Source organism: Ceratina calcarata, unplaced genomic scaffold (genome assembly GCF_001652005.2).
Source record: "Ceratina calcarata isolate Rehan_Ccalc_2016 unplaced genomic scaffold, ASM165200v1 scaffold576.2, whole genome shotgun sequence".
Lineage (NCBI taxonomy): Eukaryota > Metazoa > Arthropoda > Insecta > Hymenoptera > Apidae > Ceratina > Ceratina calcarata.
In genome coordinates, this window is record NW_017176973.1 from 132,103 (window position 1) to 158,477 (window position 26,375).

The 26,375-nt window shown below is 38.7% G+C and overlaps 3 protein-coding genes across 16 annotated transcripts in view; 2 read left to right on the top strand and 1 right to left on the bottom strand.

Annotated features, from left to right (window-relative positions):
* Positions 1 to 2,758, top strand: part of Rdl (Resistant to dieldrin) — a 79,011-nt gene extending 76,253 nt beyond the window's left edge. For 4 of the 11 annotated variants that reach the window (XM_026817417.1, XM_018032315.2, XM_026817418.1 and 1 more), the window contains exons 9-10: positions 1,271 to 1,412; positions 1,953 to 2,098. In XM_026817417.1, the coding sequence (XP_026673218.1) occupies positions 1,271 to 1,412; positions 1,953 to 2,098 (288 nt within the window). Of the gene's footprint in view, positions 1 to 1,249; positions 1,413 to 1,952 lie in introns of all 11 variants that reach the window. The other 7 variants (XM_026817414.1, XM_026817412.1, XM_026817413.1 and 4 more) reach the window with 4 other exon arrangements.
* An 11,915-nt stretch (positions 2,759 to 14,673) lies between these two features.
* On the top strand, positions 14,674 to 18,105 carry LOC108629558 (MAPK regulated corepressor interacting protein 2). 4 transcript variants are annotated; one of them, XM_026817408.1, is made up of 6 exons: positions 14,674 to 14,902; positions 14,988 to 15,172; positions 15,290 to 15,352; positions 15,910 to 16,022; positions 16,105 to 16,230; positions 16,302 to 18,105. In XM_026817408.1, the coding sequence occupies exons 2-6, from the start codon at positions 15,078 to 15,080 to the stop codon at positions 16,376 to 16,378; spliced, it is 474 nt and encodes a 157-aa protein (XP_026673209.1). In that variant the 5' UTR covers positions 14,674 to 14,902; positions 14,988 to 15,077; the 3' UTR covers positions 16,379 to 18,105. The 4 variants fall into 4 exon arrangements, with proteins under 4 accessions (XP_026673209.1, XP_026673210.1, XP_026673211.1 ...); XM_026817409.1 differs by lacking the exon at positions 15,290 to 15,352 and having other exon boundaries at positions 14,675 to 14,902; XM_026817410.1 differs by lacking the exon at positions 14,988 to 15,172 and having other exon boundaries at positions 14,675 to 14,902.
* Positions 17,630 to 26,375, bottom strand: part of LOC108629557 (uncharacterized) — an 18,910-nt gene continuing 10,164 nt past the window's right edge. The window contains exons 3-7 of the mRNA XM_018032310.2: positions 23,088 to 23,220; positions 20,644 to 20,788; positions 20,415 to 20,578; positions 18,008 to 18,814; positions 17,630 to 17,737 (exon numbers count right to left, since the gene is read on the bottom strand). Of these exons, the coding sequence (XP_017887799.2) occupies positions 17,630 to 17,737; positions 18,008 to 18,814; positions 20,415 to 20,578; positions 20,644 to 20,788; positions 23,088 to 23,220 (1,357 nt within the window). The remainder of the gene's footprint in view (positions 17,738 to 18,007; positions 18,815 to 20,414; positions 20,579 to 20,643; positions 20,789 to 23,087; positions 23,221 to 26,375) is intronic.

Consider the following 26,375-nt stretch of genomic DNA (forward strand, 5'->3'; position numbering starts at 1 on the left):
TCTTTATTGTTTAAAAACCAACTGAACGTTAACAAATAAACTCTTTTTATACAAAATCATTGTTCCTCCGTCATCTGATTTATTTTTGGTTATAGGAAATTCGTTTTTCTAAGGTACATAAACTTTTGGGATTGACTGTATAGCCAATACATCCTAGCTCGAAAACGAAGTGTTTCTACCCGCAGTAGAACATTATCGATCACATTCACATTGGATCCATCATACCGTTTTCACTCATCAAGCTTTTTATCAGCGATTTACCTTCATCTCTCACTACTTCTTCACGAATTTCGCGGTTGACGTAGTAGACTCGTTTCTGTTACATCAAGTTGTTCGTGATGTCGCGCAAGGGATTCACCGTTCGATTCTCCCCATTTCCCGACGAAAAAAAAATTTTTTTTTCATTCAAAAAACGAACCGAACGAAAGGTCAAAAGCTAAAAGGTTCTGCGAAATGAATTCCCATTCGGTCGCGTCGCGCGGCGCGGCGGCGCGCTCCGTGCGCGAATACGCGATGCACTATAAATTTTCTTTTAATCTCGAGGATTGTGAAACGGGAACGAAAAATATTAAACGGGGCGAGGGGGGAGATTCGAGACGGACGGGTGGACAGAAGAAAGGCGGCGTCGACCGATGGACGGCGCGCAGCGTCGCGCGTAAAATCTCTCCAGTATAAGGCGTTTTAATTAATTCCGAACTGGATTAATTACTTCTTCTTTGACACGGTGTACACGGTGTCCGCGGCATAAACGTGAACTCCCTACGTCGCACGGCTCATTTCATCGGCCCGCTTTACGGTTTCAGGGGGGGGGTATGCCGTTGCGAGGAGAGAGCGTGCGACAGAGACGCTTTAATGAAAATGACACGTAGATAAAAGCACGGGCGTCGTTGCCCGGTGTCTTCCTCCCGGTTTCCGACTTTCAAACGTGATTAAACGCGGCCATGACGCGCGCATTAACCTGAAAACAGCCTTGTAACGTCTAATCTCGGTCGTCGAACTTTACTGCGCCTCGAAACTCCGATCCGTTCCGAATGAGAATGTTAAATACGAAGTATTTCTACAAATACTTAAACATCAGGTGAGTCCGTTAGGCTCGAGGACTAAAATTTATGGGATAGTTGGGTGTCGAAGTTATATTAAAAAAATGCGCGTTTATCGTCTACCCTCGGTGTCGCATGCCAGTTTATCGGAGTAAGGGGTTCTCCTCGAGAAGGGACACCCCATGCCGAACTGCCGTGTCTCTTGTAAGTGGTCCCGTGTTGTCCAGGAGGTGCGGTTCAAGGTGCACGACCCGAAGGCACACAGCAAAGGTGGGACGCTCGAGAACACCATAAACGGTCGGGCCGACGAGGAAGCAGCGCCAGCGCCGCAACATCTCATTCACCCTGGCAAGGATATCAGCAAACTTTACGGTACGACCAAATATCCTTCATCTTCTTTAACTCCATATTCTTACACTTTCTTTGAATCGTAAATTGAATCATCATAAGTAGTAATAAGAATTTTTTTCTTCTAACCCTTTCACTACGACGGGCGTATATATACGCCCTTCGGAGTCTATCGATATATACGACGGGCGTATATATACGCCCTTCGGAGTCCATCGATATATACGACGGGCGTCCCTATGGATGGACTACTCCGAAGTCGCGCCGCAATGAAAGGGTTAACTAAAGCTTCAAGCTTAGTACGTGTGAATCATAAAAAATATAAAGAAATCGACTCGAAGGATGCGCGATTTATAATACATGATAAATATTAGGTAATTATAATGTTTAATCGAATTCAAGCACTCTTTCCTCCAGTGTCAATGGTAGAAATGCCCTCCGGTAAGAAATAAGGCAGCAATGTAATAAACATAAAAATACATCTACACCTGTTGTTAACAAACTCGAATTTATATAGATAATTCACCGATGCAGTGTAACGCATAGATTGTTCTCTCTTGCCAGGTATGACGCCGTCGGATATCGACAAATATTCCCGCATCGTGTTCCCTGTATGTTTCGTCTGTTTCAACCTCATGTACTGGATCATCTATTTGCACATCAGCGACGTTGTGGCGGACGATCTGGTGCTCCTCGAGGAGGCGAAATAAGCGAAGAGAACGCGACGGAACGTGCGTTTAAAGACAGACAAAGTACTGATAAAGGGGGGTGAGGCCAGTTCGCAAATGGGACTAAGAAGATTGATCGAGGATCGATGTCCCGCCGGTGTGGGACGCACTAAAATAATGCTGTGATTAACTCGGGATGATGCAGTGATTGATAGGCGAGATGACGTAGGCTCGTTGCATCGACGAACGGAAGATAAATGGAAGCGAATGGTACGGAGGGAACGAGTCAACGATCGAAGTTGCTGGGTTAAATGTGAAACGGGAAGTGTCACGGGGATAAGGAGGAGCCGCGCTTCTTTCGAGCAGTAGACGGAGACAATCGATGGTCAGACCGCTCGCTAAACCCATGCTGTTATTACTCACTGCGTGACGCACAGACCCAACGTTGAGACGTGTTCCTCGATTCAACGCGACCCTTCGCCGACTCTCGTCCCCGTGTTTGATACGCGCGAACATTAGTGAAGAACAGACGAACGTTGTTAGAGAACAAAATAAAGAAATTAATAAACGAAAAAACGATACAAAAGAAGTAAGGATATTCAAGCTAACGGAGAATCCACGGACGTGCATACCTTAAACATTGCCAGTTTAGGTACCTAGATCTTTAAAAAAAAAAAAAAAGGAAGACGAGAATACCTTCGATATAAACACTTGTCAATTTAGCCACTATTATATACATACATCTATATACATATATATAAATATATATATATATATATACATAGTAAAATTAATTAAATATAAGGAAGAACGCTGATACCAAGCTTGAGGCCGACGAATTGAGACGAGGCCGACGGAAAACGAGAAATTCTAAGAACGAGTCGAGTCGATCGAGAATTCAATGATCGCTGTTCGAATGGCGCTCGAGTGTTTAAGTGTGTGTTCGAACGAATAATCGCGTGAGTCTGGTACATGTGCGAGACCGCGTCCGACTATATGCGTGCGAGCGTGCGTGTGTGTGTGACGCACATGCATATATTAGGACAATTACGTGCAGACACACGTACACGATTATCCGTGCGTCGACTACACGCGAGGCGTCCCTCGCGATGAGACCACACCGCACGATCGATCCTCCGCGGTCCGGTTCTCCCGAGCCTAGCGAGGAGGATCGATCGCGAGGAGAATCCTTCAGCATCCGCGGCGCGGGCCGTGGGCGCGCCCGATCGGAGGCGCGCGGGGCGAACAACTGTTTCGACGTGAGTCGCATCATTTCGAGGTAGAGCTGTTTTCTCGAACATCTTTTTTATTGCCACGAACGTTATGTGTGTCCGTTTCATTTTATACCACTTTTTTACCATTTATAGAAACTCGTCGGACGAAGCGACTTTTGTATTTCCGTCACTTCTATCAGCGCGATCCTCCCTCGGAATCGTGTAACTTCCGTGGAATCGTCGCGACGCGCGACCCTGTACGTGTTCGTGTACGTCGCTCAATCGGGAAGTAACTTTTTAGCTCGTACCACCACTACGTAGCCGCGAGAAATGTTTACGTAGAGACACTCCCGGGACGTATGCATTAGATTCGGACGTAAGAGTTCATTCCAAATCCGAAGCGCGAGGCGGTGGACGGCGAGCCAAGGAGATAGCCGGTTTCGAAAATTGGACGCGAGCCCCGAGCCGCGCTTTTCAGCTTTTATTCCTCCTCGTTGTTTCACGTTAACACCGAAAGAAGCGCACCGTGATCAAACGAAATCAAACAGCCGTCTTCTCCGTTTAGTGGCACGCGAGAAACGATCAAAAAAAGAAAAACGTCTTCGCCGAAGAAAGCATAACGGAGAACAGTAGAGAGATGCGACGCGAAAGAGCAAACTGTGAACGTCAAGAAGGAAGGTGGAGAAAGAAAAACCGCTTCGAGCCGTCTTTCTTCTAACAGTTCTCGTTAGTTGTATTATACATCACTGTATGACGAGTAATCCCTTAACCGTGAACATAAAGCGAGCGCTCTTCTTTCCTATTGCGACATCCTATCGAGTTAAAAGAACAGACGAGATCACAAGAACAGCGATGTTTCGCGCGGCGCGTAAAGTGTACGCGAGAAAGCGAGCTGTGATCACATTTATCCTCGCGCGCAGATTAGTTTTACCGCCGAGTCGAACACACGTACACAACCGAGGCGCGGTCCTTCCATGGAGAGGCCCTTCGTTTTTCCCCGGCAGCTGTTCCGTCGGTGCGTTTTTGCTGAGTTAATTAACGTCAATTGTATGCCGTTCTACTTTCGTCTTTTGGAAACTCCGTACTGCCTGCCGCCTACCTGCCTGTCTACCTGCCCGCGTTTTTCCTATCCGACCTTCTCTCTGTGTGCGGGAATGCGCGTTCATACGTACAGTCGCGTGCGCGAGCACGCCACACCCGCGAGCGCCAGATTCACTCACACGTCGACCGGAATCTTCTTGATTCCCGCCGAGAATACACGCATACCAACGTACGCGCGTCTCGCATTCTCTCTTTCCTGCCCCGAGATCCATTCTCCGCCGCTGTCCCTCTCTCTTTCGATATCGTTGTCTCTCTTTCTCTCGCCCCCCCTCCCCCTGGTCTCTTCCAGCGTGGTTGCTGGTTGCAGACTGGGTCGTGGAAGCTTGCCATTCAGGATATCGACCAGCTGACAACGCCCAACCCACCCTCCGTACTCTACATCTACTCTCCCATCTCTCTCACTCTCTTTTCCCTGCTCTTCGTCTCGGCTCCTCTCGTTGATTCTCTCCGGGTTCGTTTTTCGTCTTCACCCTTCCCTCATCTTCTGGAGCGCTCTCCGTCGCTCCTCTCTACAATCGCCAAACAGTCCGTTTGCCAGACGCTCTTGCTCATTGTGCATTTAATAAGGAGCTTCTTGCCTCGGTACTCTACGAGAATTCTTTATAAAAGTAGGTAATCTTGCTCGAGGATCTCCTTGGTCGCCATCCTCCGCGAATATATGGAAGAAGTGGCCGAGGGTAGTCCATGTTTAGTCGCGTCCCGTCGCACACCGCGCCGCGCCCGTCCGTGACTCGATAGGATAACGAATGCCCCTTAATTAACCCCGCCGCGCCGTTGTTATCGACGCGTTACAGTAGCGCGCTTATTATTTCGAGTCAAAGATAGAGTAACCGTGAATGGAGCAGCGTTCAATTTAGGTCGTTCGCGAGGAAGGAAGGAAGTAAGTCAGAGGAAAGGGAGACGCTGCACGCACTCGGGAGACGAAAAGGAAAAAAGGGGCAATCGATTCGGTCGGCGCGGTGTCACCGGTCGCGAATTAATCATTCGTTAGCCCTCGTCCGTCTCTTCGTTCTGCACGTATTACGATGTAATTGTAAGTAATATCGACGATACTTCCACGTCCGCCCCACCGGAAGCATTACTACGCAGTTTATATATAATTGTATATCCGTTATCTACTTGGAGTCTCTATTATAGCGGGAAAAGGAGGAACAGAGCGAGGGAAAGGGACTAGAGTTTTATCGTTGTGATATATTCTATAGTGTCTACATGCATTTATTCATACGTATATCGCGTATTGCGTATGCATTCATGCATACCCACGTGTTTGTACGTATGTACGTTATGTACGTGTGCCTATTGTTTACGTTGAATCTACGAGCCGTGTGTGTCGCGTGTTGCACGAGAAACTGGCGCGCGTCTAAAGTACACGGGGGTGGTGTCGAGGGTGAGGAGCTCTTCCGTAGCTAGCAAACTATGTATAATAGGTAGTTAGGCTAAGCTAGAAGCGAATTATACTGATAGAACAAAGACGGGGCACATTTTTCTCTTTCGATGATCGTTTCATTTATTTCTATCGCGACGAACGGACAATTAGACGATTTCACCACATGTGCATGCCGGAACGACGACGAGGGAAACTGTAATATATATATAGAGAGGCATGATCGAAGGACTAGTCTACGGTAAAATCATGTACATATATACGCTCGAACATTTCCTGTCTCTATCTCAGCATGAAACGATATTACGTGCTAATATGTAACACCACATAGGTTTATTCGGTACGGAGAGTGAACGCGCGGTCGAAGAACGGAAACGCGGCAAAATACGTTCCAAGCGGCAAGTATAGGAGGAGCCCCCCCCACCTCCCCCCCACCCGCGTATAGGGCGAGTCAAAACTCGTGCGTACGACATTCACAGTGTAAATTTTACACGTACATTATACCTACGCATATATTTATATTTTCGAAAGTTCACCCGAGGAACGTTTCCTTCACCGTCTGATTCACTTGCGACGACTGGCACGCGAAACGTCGACTCGACGACGCTTGAAACGTTCCTGGCGATTCTGCTCTTCGACTGCGCGATGCCTAATTGAAAAGTTAACGGAATGAACAAGATTATTAAAAATTCCGCGGTATAACGTCACCGTTCGAACAAATCGACGCACGTGTTAGTACGTGCCTTGAAAATCGCGCGCCAGTTCCTCCGAACCGACCACGGTCAATTATTATTATTAATTATTATTGCTATTATGATTATTATTATTATGAATTATTATTGATACTATTATATATATTATATATATAAACGTTTTAAGAATGGAAAAAAAGATATTTACGACGATCTCTTTGTCCTCTGGCAGGATGAAAGACGAAACGGGACGGTGACAAATGATTCGCGTTGTCGGCGGTCACTCACGTATATGTATAAATATAGATATAAATTAATTACCGCGTATTATATTACCGGAATGAAACGATATCGTTCAATCAATTATTACCGGCGGGCGTCGTCGACGCGCGCGCGCGCGCCGATATTTGAACGAGGATAAATAATAAACGGGATGAAACCGGAGCATTAAAGAAAGAAACAAAAAATAATGAAAAAAAAAAATAGAGAACAGAGAGAAAGAGAAACCTATTAAATACTATACAAATCGATCATCTTGTAAATACGAGTTTTATACAGAGCGATTGTATTCGTTAAAACGAGAAAAAAAAATAACAGTACCTACTGCGAAATAATATATACATATATATATACATACTATATATATATAAATATATATACGCAAATGTAGTGCACACGAGAATGTGACTGTTCGCACATATTTAGGTAAATCACTTTTAAATTATAGGGGAAAAAAAAGTAGACTGGAAGCACGTCGGGGGACCGAAATGAATACGTTCGTTCGTTCGGTAGTGAGTGTGAAAAATGTTGTTAAATTAGTGTGAGAGAAAGAGAGAAAGAGAGAGAGAGAGAGAGAGGAAGAATATTTAAGGAGTATCGAGGGGAACGTAGGGAGGGAGTGATCGATGCGCAGCGAGCGAGAGTATTTTCCAAAGTCGACAAATCGATCGAGAAGTATGCGCGAGAACGAAAGACGACCACGCGTCCACGGCATTCGAATCCGCGTCGCAATTTCGCGAAACGAGAAGCCCGTCGCAGTGCGGGCGGACGGGATGGAAATGACACGAGTCACGGCCGTCTTTAATAGAAGACGACCGTGCACGAGTTCAAAGTATCCGTAGAACGAAATGAACGTCTCGATTCTAAACAGCTCGCACCAGGCACCGGCCAACATCGTTACGAAGGCGACATTCGAGAAACGTGTAATTTTGCTCAAAACGAAGCTTCTCGATTGGTTAAGCGCTCGGATGTCCATGCATTTTCGTTTCGAACCAACATCGTCTCCACGCGATACCTCAGCACAAAGAGAGTGAAACGGCATAGAGTATGTTACGAGAGTGAAGAACATGTTCCTATCGAGCGCGTGAAGTATTTTCTATGATAGGCCGACCAAAATATAAGTTCGTACGTGCGCGGACCTGACGGAATCCGATGTCGCCCCCCGTGGTCGTCTTCGTCGATGTACAGTTAACGGTATCGCGAATAGAGCAAACGGGAGAACGAGCCCAACAGGCGTGTACACGACAAGACCATGTGAGTTCAAATCGCGTTGTAACGAAAACTGCCAACTTCATATTGCAATATACGTTTTAGTCAATCGTGGCGATAAAAAAAACAAACAAACAAATAATAATAATAATAAAGAGGAGATAACGAAATACACGTAACTAAGCGACAAGGAATTGGAAAATTTGTCTGAACGAGGTGTTCAACGCCCCCGAGATCCTTTTTCGGTTCGACGATCGATCTTTGTTCTAAAAGGAGAATACTCGGAGCAACGTTACTCCCGTTGTATTTTCGTTGCACCCAGTTCGATTTCACGGCGAACGATCCCGCGATTTGTTGCACACCGCTTTGCCGTTCGCGTCGACGTCGGCGCGAAGCACGGGACGGAACGCGCGCAAGCTCAATGATCTCGCGAGACCGCGACGAACAAACTTCAATCAACTCGATAAATAGCAATGTACATCTTCGAACGGATATAAACGTGTTCAACGTGTTTTGTAACCTGTATCCGTTCCCTTAGGTTTCGTAGTCGAACAAGAAAGAAAGAAAGAAAAAAAAAAAACGATTTGTATCATCCTGCTCAAAATAAAATTAACACCGCCGGGTTGCAACTATATGCCATTGGCCGTGTCTGACTACACACTCCAACACAAATATATATATATATATATGAGATGATTTAGGCGCCAGACCTTTTATTCAGAAGTATTTCGAAATAGGAGACGATTTGTGAGAATTGAATCGGAAGGATAACCCCTTGTTCAACCCGCAGTTCTAAACGAAACTTGATATTATAATTATTTTGTTCTAACGCCGCCTATATTGAAACAGACTCCGACGAATTAACCAGCGACTGTGTAACATTTGATTAATGAATTAAATTTCATTTTTAACTGATACATTAACCGTGAGAATGCTACATTACTGTGCACACTAGAATCTGATACCTTTAGAAAAATTATGCTTTAATTAAGCCTCTTTTTTTTTTTTCATACCACGAGATTTTCGGTACTTTTAAACTGGCTTCCCTCGCCAGTTTAAATTGTTCGAGGTTTCCAATGTGAATCATTTCCAGAATCTTAATGGAACTGCCTCAGCGGTGCCGAGAAAATAGCTTGCATACTTAAGCAAATGAATTTCTTACGATCCACCGTCACGTGTGTATAGCGTGACGGTTACACGTTTGCCCTAAGAAAAATATTAACATAGCACGGAGCGAAAAAGGTCGAAGCACGTTTACTCTATTCGCACGAAATTCTTTTGAAACAATGCAAATGCAAAAATTATATGATACGCAAGATTCGATATTGATGATTCGACGAAACTGTTTCCCAAGTGGAAATACTAAGTTTTCCAAACGGAAACGGCACCTAGAAACCTCGAACGATATTAGCTGGCGTAAACACGCGAGAGACTAGCGTACTCCCTGCGAGAACAGTGGTGCACTTTTGTTTTGAAGCCCGATCAACGAGAAAGCATGCCCCGCTTCGTATTGCCGCAAGCTCGCAATTTCATTCGGCCCAGTATTTTCCCGGGAACTTGGCACGGTACGTTCGCAAACCGCTTGAAAACTTCGAGAGCCCATCGAGAGCGAAGCGAGTCGTAAACTCCTTACACACACACGCACAGACATACATACACACACACATGTATACACACATATATGAGAAGAAAAATAATCGCGTAATCGAGTTGCTTGGTTGCGGGAGCTGCGCGAAGCGTCTTTGACGATCGAACGCAAGGAGCATTGTCCCAGCGTTGGATGCAGGTAGACGCGGAATAATCGAAGGCGGAGGAACGCGCGAAAATCCTGTGGGGAACTTAATCAGTCGGAGGACCGAGGGAAGAGGAACGAAAGTACGACGAAGTATCGCGCGACGAACTGTCTCGAGGAGAGTACCAAATTCTAAAATGTATTTAATAACACATACAGATACTAAACGCGTTATGTTGTAGAAACGTATTCTACGATCGTTAATCATAAGGGAGACAATGTAGACGAACGCAGACGACGCGACGGAGACGCATACGGACAATGAAAACAAGAAGACACAGACGAGAAACGTACCCCGTAGATTGGGCGATTACCATCTCTGAACTATTATACATATACATATAATTAATTATAAATTATATAAATACATACATATATATATATATACTCGATACGATCCTGCACAACAGGCGTACACGACGCGACGTTGCGGATATATATATATATATATATATATACACATATACCAGAGCACTCAGTAGATATAGGTATACCCGTACGTTTACCTATACTACCCGGAAGAGGAAAGATGACCGAATAAAATACGGCTGTAACGCGCCGATTCTACGGAAACAAAAATTGCGCGGCGAATCGAAAGGAGACGAATGATAATGACGCGCGAGAACGAACCGTGTTGCATTTTGCACAACAGGCGTACACGACGCGACGTTGCGGATATAAATTAACAAACGATAGAGTAGACTTAATAGAATTTGAGTGAGGGTGTTTGACTCGATCGGGTGTGTACGTGAATCGTCCGCGAGTGTGTACGAATGCCCGCGTGTACATTAACTGAGTAAGTGTGCGTGCGTTGTGAGTACTTATCTCCGTGGTCTGTATTTTATCGCGGAGGTTCCTGTTCCTGAACAATTAACGAAAACGCGATGAAGAATTAAAATACATATGGTGCGGAAACGGGCGTAATATCGAGCCGAGATCTCGTAGATCCTTAAAGAATATCGATCACGCGGGTGCCTCGATATCTGCCCGATTGATCAATCCTTTCTCGTTTAAAAACAATCTCGTTTTGCACCGTTCGATTATTAATAATTCTGTACATTAAAAACGAATACGGACATTGATTAGTGGTACTTTTTAAGACTAGAAAAATTACAGGGGATGCGAAGAGAAATACGGGCAGATTACGGCACGCCCCTCGTTCACGATTAGCTCTGCGCTATTAAAAATACCGTTTTTTGTAATATCCGAATAAAATGCATGGTCGACGACAACGTATACAAATATCAGCTCAATTATCATTGATCGTTTCTGAGGAAGACGATCGTTCGCTGTAGAAAAGCCACTCCCACCCCCTTCAACGAACTGCTATTGGGGAGCGCGTGCGTATAATAAAAAAAAAGAGTTACCCTAACTATTGGCAAATACATTGCGCGATACATATGAGGTTCTATCGACGAAAAGAGAAACTCCAGGCTACCTCGACGCTCACCGAATGCCACAGAGAAGTGTCCGTTGTACGAAATCATTTATACGATCCATCGCGAATTCGAAGAATACAAGATTAAGCAGAAATCGACAAAAATTATTTAATTTTTGTACGTTTTTTTTATCAGTTGTAGCAGGACAGCAATGATCGTCATCGAAATGTAACTTCCTTGTTACACAGTTTGTGTAACCTCATTGTCAGTCTAAATATTTTTATAACTAAGAACAAACAGAGACTTTTTTATACCGTAAACATGATCACTTTGAATTCTAATCTTATTTATAATTCGTATATTGATTTTTGTCTAGCATCTTCATTGGACAACAACCACCATTCATTCGATTAATTTCCAAATATTGTGAATTTATTGTTTTAAGTTTCATATTAATAGAATTTAATTACAACAGCATATTATTTAATTAGAACAGAGATACTCTATAAAATTGTCTACATTTTTATTAACTATTGATATTACGTAGACTAAATGCAATTAAATTAATTTAATAAATAAAATTAAATTAATCTTCCTCAGTACTGTGTTCTACAGCAGCAGATACTCTCTTACTATTCATAAAAGAGGGCATTCACTGGCATACAGCGAGCGCGATTCGAGATGATGAGATACATTGTAAATAAGACAAATCGAAATGAAAGAAAAGGGAGAATGAAAAAGTGTAGTAAATGAACTAATACGAAAGCGAGAGAGAATGTGAGGGAGAAAATGTGAAAGTGCGTGTATACGTGCGTGTTACCAATTAATTATACCACACAATCGCATTACATGCGTTAGAATCGGAGACTTGCTTGCGCTGACTGCTAAGAAAATGGACGTATTGACGGAATGTTAGCGTGTACTCGCGCTCACGTCGTTTAGCTAAAAGGGGGTTTAAAAAATAAAAAAAAATATACTAGAAAGGAAAAACGAGAGGGTCGGGCAAGAGATAAGAAAAAGGAAGTAAATAAAAACAGGACTCTCCTAGTTACTTGCTCATTGAAATAATATTCTAAATATCGTTCGTAACGGAACAAAAGTCTAGATATGCATCAGTATAATGAGGAATAATTTTACGTACAAATAAGTAAAAGTTCAAACGCTCGCGGTTACAGCCTGCGCGTGCACTTTCGCACCGTTTCTTCATTCTTTTTTCGATCATATACTTCATGCACCATCCAGTAATCAATAATTAAAATTATTATTCGTTGCTTCCACTGATCTAGGTTCAAATACTATTGTAATATGTTAATTGTATTTTAAAGTAAGAAACAAAAGATATGATTTTCCTGTATTTCTTTTAAATATTTACAAGTATATATATACATGCATATGTAAAAATGCTTCCTTGCAAGGAGTGATATCATGATGCAGTGGAACTTCAATATAATCGAGCAACAGGAGTTGTTCGACTGATACTGTAACCCAAATATTAGAAGATTGTAATTATATTTTACTATTAATTTCTATTTGCTGGAATGAACGAAATTTTCAAATCCGAACTAAAGACATAAACCGTACTGTTTTCAACAAGCATAGTATATTTTTTATTGAAATACCTAATGAGTGCTACAAGTGAAGTTGAGGATTCATTGCATGTATAAATCAATTATTACTTTTCCTTCCTTCCAGTCCGTTAAAACTGACGTTATGAAGGAAATATACGAAGAATTGTTTACAAAATTAAAGAGTTTTATAAATTATCTTTGTACAAATACAGATAGCGAATTTTGAAAGAAACGCGAAAGAAAGTGTGCGTGCCCGTTGGTCGCAGTGCGTTCACGACGGATCACGACTTCTATAATATTAAGGTTGATCGCTGTGAGCCGTACAATTTATAGTAAACTTGTATGGCCTGTGAACAGTTGCAGTTGCTTGTAATCAAGAAACAAAAAGAAAAGAAAATTATGGCAACATACAAAACGGGAGGCAGAAGATATAATGCACTCAAAACTCAAAGCAGAACCATCGTTAAATGGTGGCGAATATGATATACATTGTTACGTAAATGAGTATAAACGCAGAGAGAAAGTCGTATCATTGCATGATCGATATACCTAACTAAAACTATTACTACGGGATACGACGTTATTATGTAAAAGTTTTTATTGCGTGAGTAAAATTATGTTATGGATGAAAATGTGCACCTTGTAAATAATAAATCTCGTCCTTTTCTTCGTCGATCGAACCACACTACCAGCCGAACATTATCCTTTCACAGGCGTCACGATTAAAATAAAAAACGATCAATTTTCTCATATCCTCGATGGTGTTTTGCATACAGAAGGCTTCCAATTTTCAAATTTTATCTATTTACTATTATAGTAATTGGAAATCGTTCCTACCACAAAAATTTCAAGCAAGCTGGAAGATAAAGTACGGAGAAGATCAGTGCCTACAGCTTCTGTATAAAAATTTTGTCTTCTCTGCCAAACTATAGATTCATCATATCGTATATTTTCCTTATTTTTATGTTTCTTGCTACGTATAAATCTTTATTAAAAAATTCTTTTCGGTTTTCAAATAGAAAGAATATACATATCTACTGTGTCTAATTGGTTTTTAAGAATTTCTATTAAGGTATTTCAATACTTTAATAATTCCATGGATAATTCAAATACAGGCGAAAGTTCCTGCAGAAAGAAACACCTACTTTCAGGTAAATATTTATCAAATTAAAAATTATTTTTAATATGATAATTATTTAATCGTTGTGTATATGGAGAAAAATTAGACTTGCAATTACATTGAGACGTTTTGAAATTGCATGCAGATTTAATATCATAATGTATTTCAACTTTAATTCTAAGCGAATTTCAAACAGAAAATATTCTGCGTAACTAAGTAGGAATCATCATGATTTTAATTAATTAATTGCGCAAGTATTGCAAGATTAGATAAACTAAAAATAACTTGAAAATTATCATTGAAATGATTAGATAAATCAATAGATGACGTCTACATAAAAATTACTGCAGTTCATAATAAAATCTTGGCCTCATAAAATACATACAAAAAATATTCTATAAATTACAATATTATTGTTTTTGTAATTTAATCAGAATACAATTGGAGAACAAATGTAAGAGTTAATATCCTTCACAGCTCCACCTTGCAGTGAAATTCTTTAACACGTAGTGACTGGAACTATCGTTGGCAAGATTTTCTAACCTGGACACCGTATAATGAAAAAGTAAGAGCTGTGTGAGGTCACAAATCCAAATGGCGACTATAGCGACCTATACACGCATTCTCTTTGTCTTGATAGCAGGCAGTTCATCATATGGTTTATTGACGAGGGAGGAAAAGCTCGTAAATACGGAAGGCTAATGAAGTCGCTTTTCTAAAACTGTCTTCTTTATCATTAATATTAACAACCTTGGTCGACTGCCATTTTGGATGTTAAGCTTCACGCAGGTCTACGCATCCCCCATTTAGAGTCCTAAGTCCTATTCATACGACCGTAGTCGTTTCTGTCCTATATTACCATTCGAGTCTTACGTTCTGGCTGTCGCGTGAGTCGCGTCATATTGTTGACAGTTCTCGGAGAAAGCAAGCTTCCTGCAGCTGTTGCAAGAAACAAACGCTCTTTCTCGTTAGAGCTTTTCGACTGTTTATTTTCATTAAAATATTTACATATTTGCACGTAGATAGTGATTTGTGTAATCAATCTAGTAAGGCTGCAGCCCGCACGAGTTTCGTTTGCAGCAGTTGATCGCAGAACAAAGAAAATGAGGTATTTACGCTACGAGTCTGACTTCTTTTCATTCCCGCGTCTCTTTGGTTACACGAACCCGTTTCTAATTTCTACGGTGCGCGAGGTCATTTTCCACCTGAGTAATCGCACGCTCACCCCTGGCTAAATGCCAATCGTATCGTCGCCGTGAGAATTCCAGAAGCAACAGCGTTAAATGGATAGAGGAAGAAACAGGCGGGAACCAGAAAGCGTTGCATCAATTGTCATGCAGAAATCGCCATCTTTTCCATTGACGTTTTCTCCTCGAAAGTTAGCCTTCCTATTATTAATTATTTCGTATTTTTTCTGACATATCCCACGCTTCGTAGGTTGCTCGTATGTTTCAGCTGCTTCGTAAAAATGTTTCAACGTTTTATTTCTTTCCAGCCGGTCGAAAGAAAACGTTGTTGAAAAGATATCTGAGAAACGAATCCTAGGTATACATCGTATGTATGTATACGTGGCTTCTATGACAGATATAGACTCTTGTACACATTGTATAAAATGATTAATATTAATTATTCCTGTATTATTATTAATTCAGTATTTTTAGTGCATTTATTCTGCACATAATTCTGTTGCTTCATTGTACTGGTATTGGTAGATACGAAATACGATATTCTTTGAAATGAAAGGTTATATTTTCTGTTACAATGGAATGTTGTCCATTCTTGTCCACTGCACAGACTGTATCCTATCCACATGTGATAGCAAGTGTCAATGAATTTCAACAAATATTTTCGTTTTGTTTTTTTCTTGTTCTTAAAGCTCTTATAGGTATATCTAAATTTTCTTAGAATATTCTATTAAATATAGAAAGTGCTATTTCGTGTTGTTTCATATTTCGTAACTGTGTTTATTTTAATTACCACGAAATCGTTAAATCTTAAAATAGAATAAACGTAGCACGCCGGTTCAGTAGAAGCTGGCACTCATAGTATGGTGATTACTTGCACTGCGTGGTTTAAATATCTGTCTGTGACGATCTTCAAATACTTTGTTTACAGTGGAAGATCACAAATAACAACGATGAATGGGAAGAGACCGTCCTCGATCCCATCACGACATCAATCGGAAACAGTAGCTCAACATTTTGACTTAATTAAATACATTTATGACTGTAAGTATCGGACATTATCACTGTTCGTCACTCCTAACTAAATTCAAATCTATAAACCACCAACTGTTGTTTCTTATTATAGCATGGAACACAGTATCCAGAGAGTTAGATATGTGTCACAATCAACTGCACAGCAATTCCTCCAATTCAAGGAATGGAGCATCCGTGACATATTATCAAGAACGAGAACCAAATCCACAACTGAAAGGTTAGTTCTGTTTCTTTTTTTCATTTTTATGTTACATGGATTGATTTTAATCAATTTCCTTATGTCTGTAGACTTTGAACCATTCAACCTGGAAGCCTGGTGGGGACAGCGTGTCGTTCAAAGTATTACTAGGAACGCGAATTCCTAGTGCCAGGCTCAACACATGGATTACAATCGAACATTCTCAAATAGACATAAGAGACAGAAAGGATAAATTCAGAGCTGCCGAACATTTTTTTTTCCATTTCTAGAACAATTTACTGCGTATGCGAAAAATAAGTGACGCGAAGAGGGTAGTATAGGTATAAATAAGTATTTAGCAATCAATCTTGGATCTTTTTGATAAATATTAGCGGATAATCAAAGATGAAGGCGGAACGAAGAGAAAGGGAAAGAGCAGGGTTACCGAAACATGCGCATTAATATGAAAATGACATTCCTTTAAATATTTTATCATGTTTTAATGTAATGTCGCCCTTCCCTGGACATTTTCACTCGTCGTGTTTTTAAAGAGATTTTACGTAAGAATCGAAACCTAGCTGTTACTAACACTGTCTTTTTAAGAGATTCGCGATTCAACGCGACAATTAAATGATTAAGATACATAGTGCATGCTGAAACTATTTATTTTATTTGCCAAAAATAAGCGAATGTAATTATAAACGCTAGCGTATCGTAAATCAGATTTTCATAATTATTTAATGAGAACCTTAGAGTAACGCATCTTTTTATGTCTTTGTAATTAAACCTTGATATACGGAGTGTTGAATCGAGAGGAAACGTCGTGTAAAAATTCTATATATTTCAACCGAAGGAATTATATGAAAAGGAGTTGATCTACCTTTTAAGGTTTATGCATAAATGTATTTTTTCACAAATTGCATTTCACATTTTTAATATATTTTCCATTTACACTGCGAGAGGAGATCATACGCAAATGTAAAAATGAAACGAGTCACTATGCTTTTGAGATTAAAACGAAGTTTATTCACGTACGAGAATGTAGTAGAATGCACTTTTACCTTCGACGAAATGAAAATATTTAAATCATACTCAAAATAGCGCGGTAGATAATTTTCAATACAACTAAATATATATGATTATGTACATTAACTATGTATGTATGTATGTATGTATGCAATGTACATCTGTGCGTGTATAACTATTCTCATCTCATAACATTTTTAACGATAAGACATAACGACAGTTAACATTTTTCTAATCTCGTGGACATGTTTGCCAATTACTCCTATTGGTATTTTTTTATGTACGATTGAACGACAAGAGTATTACTACAATTAGAGTGACAGCATCTAGTTTTAAAGATTAGCTACGAACGTCGTTGTAATGTTAGGGATTCATGCACTTCGTAAAACTATAAGAATCGCCGTGCACAGTGTTACTGAGACAACACTTTGATACAATTTACTATCTCGCCATCGCTAAGTAAACACGAGTTTCTACTGATCATGGTCTGAGCCTGATTTAATGCGTTGAACTTTAAAGCCTGAACGGTTCGTTCCAAATTACGGAGACTTCTTTCTATCGCACGTTTCTCGCTATTGAGCATCTATATTTAACCAAGGAAACAAAGTTTACATTTTGTATCAGCTGTTCTTACACAATCGATGTACGTTTTTCAATAGTATTGTACGAAATATAGCGTAAGCATATAAACAGACAACAGTGTTGTGGTTCCCGCGTTCTTTTTATAACACAGGTTACGAGACCTTTGAGTATAAATTGCGTGTGTAACGAAAGCGCGTACAACGTTTACAACTAATAAAATATACGAAAATGAATTCGCTCGGTTTTTGTCACTTTTTATAAACAACGGATGTGCAATATTTTTAATAAAAGCTCTGGAGTTTGAAATCCATGGTACGAGAAATAACAATTTAAAAATATTTTCACTCACCGTAGCGCCGACATTTAGACGGGAAAACGATTTCATTCCGGTCAATGCAGTTTGCGCGAAATTGTTGTTGGTTTTAATTCTCGTTGTCTGCGTGCTGCACGGGACTCCGGTTTGTTTCACATTCACGACCGCGTACACGTTTTTAAACAAAATCAACATTCTATCGACCGGCGATTTTTCATACTCAGTTTCACTATCGACGAATTCCACGTTAATCATTTTCTCGCTTTTGTCCAACGACACTGGATATTTAATCTTTATCTCGCGATTTACGGACATTTCAATCAGGTATTCCTCATACACTGCACCACTGAAGTGTGATTCGATATACAGCACTCTCCCGCGTTTATCGATTACTCTGTCCTCCATATTGATCCGTTTAAATCGATTATCGTTCTTGTTCTCGCCAGGTATAGATCGTGCTTGTTCTACGTCGTTCTCGCGTGTCTTTTCACATTTGTTCGTGCTCTGATCGGTGGTAGTTTCACAACACGACGAATTTACTAAATTGTTTACCAGTGGGACGATGTTTCTTTCAAGTATCACCTTGGGTAAATTATTGTCTATAGTCGCCGTACGTTTTTCTATACTGCGAAGTGTTTGTGCCAGTCGTCCTTCGCTTTCTCTCTCAGGCATTTCGTCCTTCTTTTGCCCGAATGTCTGTAACTTTTTATCAAAGTTTGCGGGAAATGTGCAAGGAACTCAAATGCGTATTAAAGAAAGAACGTGTTACAATAGTAGTGCAGTTTGTGAGTGATTTTTTAACCCGACTACGTGCCTCATTCAGCCATTTCGAGCTATATCATTTCTAATGAAGACTGGAACTTTGTTTAAGAAGTTTCGCGGCCAGATAGAAGGTAAATTGAATATTCATACTTACCTATAAGCTTCGTTGAGCATTCGCAATATTACCGTTCATAATATTACGTTTCTTTTCAAGTATACAATTTTTATGCATTCGAATGACATAAAATTTACGGCCACAGGATTTCATATCGATAGAAAAGTCCGTAATACATTATTTTTCTATATAAATTTTACAGATTTTAGTACTTCGACTGCTATATCACCAAAATTCAGGTGCAGCACAAAGTTTTCAATGGGCTATGTACCGACACTGCATTTTGATCGCAAACACACACCGCCCTAAGCTGTTATCGACGTACTTGCATACTTATTGTCGTGTTTATTCGGCCAACATACAATGAGTTAGATCTACATATTAGCTGATATTTCGAAAGATAGTTTACAAGATATAGACTAATGAAGTATAATATTATGATCATTATATAAACTGTTTTAAATAAAAAGAGTATTTGATTTGGTAGTCAAACTGTTAAAAGAACGCTAATATTGCGAGGAATGCTCATACTGATTTTTTCATACATGTTTTACACTGTTCTCATTTGTGTTTTCTAATACTCGCAACTGTTTTTATACGAAACATTGTTTTTCAATGGGTTAAACCCGATAATTTAAGTTTTGCCACTACATGTTTTTCAGGGGTTAATTACATGCAATATAAGTAACCGTTTTATCGTAGTTACTTGATCCTAAATATTTGAAACTGTTACCGCGTGCCACGTTATTGTAAAACCGATAAACGTTTTATTAGGATACTTGTGCGTTCTGGGGCGCATACAAAAGCGTGAGATAATGAAAGTAGCCTCGCAAAAATTACAGCCTAGCATTGTTTTCGGCTGGGCGAGAGCACCACGCAGAAATATTGACACGCTTGAAATTTGGACAACTCGTACGTACAAAGCACAATGCATCCTTTGTGCAAATCTATAATTAACTTTAGCGAACCGTTGAAATTGTTTTATTCCAACATACATGCACCATTTAACGGTCAAAGCATTTCTTTATTCATAGTACGCGGAACGGTCACACTTTATATACTGTTTTTTTTTTATCTCGTTGGATAGATAAAAGAAATACTATTGTTTTGTTACAATGGAAAAAAATAGAACAATATTGATGGTCAGTTTCAAATTTTGAAGATTATTTTACGTACAACGTATTAGAGAATAATTCTCATTGAGAAATTATATACTTTCTAAAATAGGATTCTAAGATAGGATACGAAGAAGGAAGATCTTTATTAGGTAGGAAATGTTAGAAATTGTCTGTATTATTTTGTATTTTATAAACAGTAAGTTATTGTATTTATATATTTAGTTATGATCTTAATTAGCATTCATATTAGTAACTAATAATGTGGGCATTGGAGTTTCTATTGCAATAAGGTAGCAAAGGTACCTACCTTTCTTTTTAGATTCTTTACTACTTCCCTCAAAACGGAATTCTGTTCCCTTAATAAAACCAGTTGTGGTTCATCCTTTCTGTCTTTTACGGTCCATGCAAGATGCCTGAGATTCTTCATGCTCTCCTCGAATAAGTTTTTCCGTTCGGTCAAGTTCTTCAAAGCTGTTACAGAGCGGATACATTCGACTAACACACAGACGAATCTAACATTGGCGGATAGTACAAACCTTCCGCCACTAGCTGACAGACAGAGCCGACGTCGACGTCGAAACGTTTTAAAGTTTCAAGTAGGTTCGCCAGCTCGAACGTTCGGTTTTCGTACTTTCGTTCAGCACCTTGATACGTTTCTATCTGTTCCTGTAATCGATGTACCTACCCAAAGGGAATTTCAATGAAAATTGTTAGGAAAGTATCGTAGAAAAATCGAGTTTCATATAACAATGATTTTTGTATTATTATTCATTGTTTCATTTGAATTATTTAGTTTCAAACGTGAGGTTGAAGTTTATTACAGCAGCTACAAGTTTAAAAAAGGGATGTTAAAGCAAACAGTAATTCCGGGAACGTTCGAAATCAATAAGTTAAATAAATGGCAGACAGTTTTTTATTTTGTAACTTTTCAGTTTAGTTTCAATTTTACTTTGAAATATTGCAACGATATGAAAGGGTTTGCAGTAGCTGACCAAATCTCATGTTTTACCGTTTCTCTATGAGAGATTACAGCCCGCAATGAAATTTTCCGTTACTGAACCGTGCCACGTACGACTTTTAGCGTGGCATCTAGTAATAAAAGTACGTTATTATTGCTACCGTGATACTGTCGTATCATTAATATTTTTTAATATAATGATACGAGATATAATGTTCATATATTCAAGAATAGAATTTCAAATCTTAAACATTCGCTCAAATTGTAACTTGTTATAAACAAGCTGCTAAGAGATCTTGTAGTCCTGCAGCTTAATTTTAATATCTTGTAATTACTTCGAAAATACGTTGAATTAAAGAGAAGAAATTCAACTTACACAGTAGTTCGCACTACTGTCCCATGTTTTAATGCGATTACTTTCGTTAACGAGCCATGAACAGTTTATCTATCCCAGAGTAACTTTCGGTTTACACTGTTAAATAGCTTTAGTAGCTTAAGTACTATCGCTCCGGTTTCATAAGATTGAGGCGAATTGAGATTCATTTAATGGACGAACAGTCGTAAAACTGCGTATTAACTTCTGTTTACGTGAGCTGGCCAGAAATCGTTGGCAGTATAAGATCGTTGCAAAAAAGAAATAAAATTTCTAAGTGGAAGAGAAATTGCAAAATATAATAATAATAATAAATAGGAAAATACTCTACATGCGATCGTACAGTGAAGAGTATTTTCTATTTATATAGGAGAATTAATTATTTACGAGAATGAATTATTTTGGAGAAGTAGAAATTCACGGTTCACGATAATGTGATTCTCCAAATGTCAACAGTAGAGAGATAATTCACAACGAGAATTTAACTCGAAAAGTTATATTCACCAGTGAATTTATTAAAACAAGCGTGAATGTTAAAAATCGTTACGAGTGGAATAAAAGTATTGAACGAATCTGGTGCCTAGGATTACCTCAAGTTTTCACCAACTTTCGCGATTCGTAAGTCCATGAAATATTAAGAATCTTGAATTAAAGTTATCTAGTGAAGAACAAATTCAATTGTCTGTAGCAGACGAACAAGCTTTATTGAGGAAAGTATTAGTTAATATAGACGGTCGGACGTGATTTTCTTTTTTTCCGTCTTCTTTCCTCTATCTTTGTTAGAAATAAAGGTTATTGGATCTGACGTACTTCCTGCTGAAATTACGAAAGATTCACCTGACATACTTCCGACGGTAAAGAAAATACGTTCGGAAATTTCCCGAAATTCTCGCCTTAAAGGTGAACTGCAATCAACTAACGAGTAATGCAATTTTTACTGAACATTTGACCAGTCAATATTATATTTCCAACAACTTGAAGATTTATTTCGTAATTGACCTTCTATTTCTCTTAGCGTACATGATACGATGTTGAAAACGCAAATTACTATTATGCTAGGAATTAATAATTTTAAAGTGTGAAATAAAGAACAGAAATAAATATTTTCTTTTATAAGAGATACTTTTATCGTAAATAAAAATGAAATGAATGACAATTAATTTAACGCAATATTGAGGAAGCATCATTAAGAGAGAGGAGGCAAAAAAAACTTGATTTAGGAGTACAGTAGGGTATATTCGACCCACTTAAAATTCGAGGTTTACACAGACACTGCATATTCAAGAGGCAAGCGGAAGGTGACAACTTCGATTTCGCGTATCAAAAAGGCGACGTGACGTTTCAAAGCACACTTTTTACGATGCGCTGCCTGTAAAAAGGTGCAGTGGCTACAACAGTGGACTGAATGCATATCAATTAAAAAAGTGCTTTGAAGTCGGTTTACGGTGCATGTTGCACCGCTATTGGGTCCGGAACTTTCCAAACTGCCCGCGCGACTAAGGAAAATTCGAATATCCCGTGCAGTTTGAAAAATAAAGGAAACCGGTATTAAAAAAAAATATATAACGCTCGTTGCAAGATTAAAGAATATCTTGTTTGAACACTAGTTATAATTCGATATGGAATTTTGATAACTTCTCTTTAAATACCTGCCCTTTAGCTTCATTGTATAGCTCCAATATGTCCTCAAATTGTTTCTCCGTCTTTCCTCGAGTCATCTTTAAGATCTCCTCACATTCTTGTTTGACTAATATCACTGCATTGTCGCAATCCTCTTTGTTCCTTGAATATTAAAAGTAATTTCTGTTCAGCATCGATCATCATAAATAGTGGTATACAGAATTGAATCGTCAAATGTCGAACACACTCGATATATTAATCACACATAATTTCGTTTCATGAATTTTTATAATAAGTTTGAATTGCCATAAAAATGGTAATACATAAAAGTTTGTATCCTACTATTTTACGGTACATACATTATAATCTGAAGTATATTACACGTTATGCTATGAACAAGTAGCTCGACATTGACGATGATTTGGTTTCGAACTTCGTAATTTCAGTAACACGTCTATCAAATTTTCTTGTAACTTTCACGATGAAGGGCGAAAGTGCATTTTGAAGTTAGAAACCTTAGTAGGAAGGAAATCCGTTATAAAAAAAAGTGTGCTCTTTTTGTAGGGGATCAATCTTGTGGAACTTTTCGGCATCGATCTTCCGATCAGCCTTAGCACAGGTACGAGAAAACAGAAAGTAAGATTTTCATATCATCAATATCTCACGATGCATATTTATATTACGTTCAGTGACAGTAAAGTAAGAGTAAGGAAAGTTATTTATTTTTTTATTACATTTCACAAATGATATAAGCTTTCATAATAATTCTTGTTGACCTAACAATACATAATGTAGTGTTACTCTTGATGTAACTCATTGATGTATGAAATAACGTATTAGTCTCAGTTGAATTATATTGTTTCGACCATAGTATGGTTCATTAGATGCTTCCACAGAACATCAAATTCTGCTTATTCATGTCTAGCTGTTTAGATTCAGTGTTAGTGCTCGAGGTACATGGATTGTTGGTGGAATTATTACACATCGCGTTATTATGTAGTCATAATGCTCTCAAGCTATTTTCTCGTGTATGGAATATTTAACATAACTATCATTCGCAGTCCGTACTTAATTGTTGTTCTACGAATGTATAGTGCCGAATGTAGGATTACTAAATTAATAGTAATATCAACGTGAATGATTAGAAAATTTATGGATATATTAATTATAAGTAAAGATTGCTTGTTTCTGTATTCTCCTGAAGTTAAGAGAATGAAATATTTGAAGATAGATGTTTTGTCTCTTGTCAAAATTTTTCTTTTCTTAAATATACGGAGATTTGATATTGCAATTTCATTGGCCGCTCTGTTGGCGTACTCTACAAACACGTATGTTTTCTGACCGTCCAGTAAATCCAGCACAAGCACTGCTGCTTCATCGAAAACAGTGTCTACCTTGGGGGCAGTGCTCCATGCAAATTTTGCGTGCGTCTCAACACGAGTAGGCTGGATGCACTGGAACATTGTAAACTACTCTTGATTTACTATTTGAAATCTCGATCGGCTAGGATCAAAGTATTTTCCGGTTTATGAACTCCTTTATCTTGTACATAACACGTAATACTTAAATAATATACTAATCGTAGGTAAATGATGCATTGAATTAAATAGTAAATAGTTATAATCGTATTCACATGTACGTATGCGTGTACATAATTAATACATATCCATCAACGTAATTGTGGTCGTATATCAATTCTGGTTGATCCTATACGAGCGTTCGATTGATCGAGTAATGACGAGAGACAAAAAGGATATAGTTCAAAGCGGTTTACGTGATGAACTAGATGCTCAGTCATTCTATATTTCACGCTATTTTAAAAAAAAAGTACTATCTATTCTCAGTAGGATATATGTATTATTCGTGTAGTTAATATAGATTTCGTTACGATTTTGGTTAAAATGAGACGGACATTGCTTAAAATAAGACTAATCAATACTTCTTAATATTCTATCCTATATATCTGGGTTCACGAGATTTCAATATCGTATTCGTATATTTAGCAATATCAATTAAAAACTATGAGTGAAAGAAACGATTTTATTTTCAATTTTTCACTAAACTATTGAAAAACTATCGAACCCTGCTTCGATATTGTTAATTTCAGTTTTTTTAATAACTGCACAAGATGAGTTTTATTAAAAGTTTTTCGAAAAATGAAACACTAGTCAGAACCGTCACGAATTTTCACGCTATTTTTTGTTTTAATCATTTAGGGTACTTATTCGTTGTTGCACACGGAATTACATTCAGCGAAATGTTACACCCATTGTGCTCCCTTGTTAATTGCAGAGTTTATTTGTGGAATGTATGGAGCCACATCATAGAGCGCTTGATACTCGCATGCGCGCTCGCAATTCTTCTTCTCTCCAGCTCGTTACACACGCGCGCCAATTTATTTTTGTGTAAAAACAGAGACCAAATCAATCAATCAAAAATCTGCGCGTTAAAAATCATCGTCCAAGCTCATTCTATTTCGCTGCTATTGTGAAGTATTGCTAATTGGATTTACTTTTATTAACAATCACGTTTAAAATAATTTCATTTGAAAAAATTGCTCGTTAAATAAATGTCTATAAAAGATTCAATAAATTACAAACTATAAAACTTTAAATTTATAAATCTCTTTGTTAATAGCCATGATTTTTATTGAATGAAATTGTTTACAAAATAATGCTTACATCTGGCGCGTGAATCGAATATCAAATTTGTTCTAACAGATTCTATTAGTTTTTCACGTATATTGAAATCGATTCGATTGAATCGCTGTCAGTTGAAAAATCAGATGATTTACCTGCGACTGGTGATCCGTGGACACGATTGTCGCCGCCCTTCGAATCGGGTAAATGTCCGATTCCGGTGACAGTAGATTTATCGTTACACGAATCTTGTTGGTAGGTTTCACATAGTATACACTGACGGTTTCTCTGTACTACAAGAAATACTTAAAGATGCTTTGCAAATATTAATACTCAATGTAACCCTTACATTTTTAATTTATTTCCTGTTCTACATCTTTAATATTCCACTACGAGTACACATATTGTGTATCTCTTGAAATTGATATTCTTCATATCGCAGACGATTGAAAAACGCGGTTGTCTATTTTATTGTTACAACAAATATGTCTCTTCAACTTTCCTTCGTATATTCATCAACCATATCTGCAGAATATTTTATCGTTTGTTCAGTATATGGTATCATAGAGTATCTGTAGACATTATTTAACTTTCTGCAATTTATCTACCACTGAAATCATGTCATTTCTCTTGAAAGAGAAATACCGACTTTTCATCCTGTTCGTTTCGATTGCTCCA

What these genes read in the sequence shown, in the direction of transcription:
- LOC108629558 (XM_026817408.1), top strand. Translation starts at nt 15,078, where the DNA reads ATGGATAGAGGAAGAAACAGGCGGGAACCAGAAAGCGTTGCATCAATT. An exon ending in TTGACGTTTTCTCCTCGAAA is followed by an intron (nt 15,173 to 15,289) that starts GTTAGCCTTCCT and finishes ATTTCTTTCCAG; the next exon opens with CCGGTCGAAAGAAAACGTTG. An exon ending in ATCCTAGGTATACATCGTAT is followed by an intron (nt 15,353 to 15,909) that starts GTATGTATACGT and finishes CTTTGTTTACAG; the next exon opens with TGGAAGATCACAAATAACAA.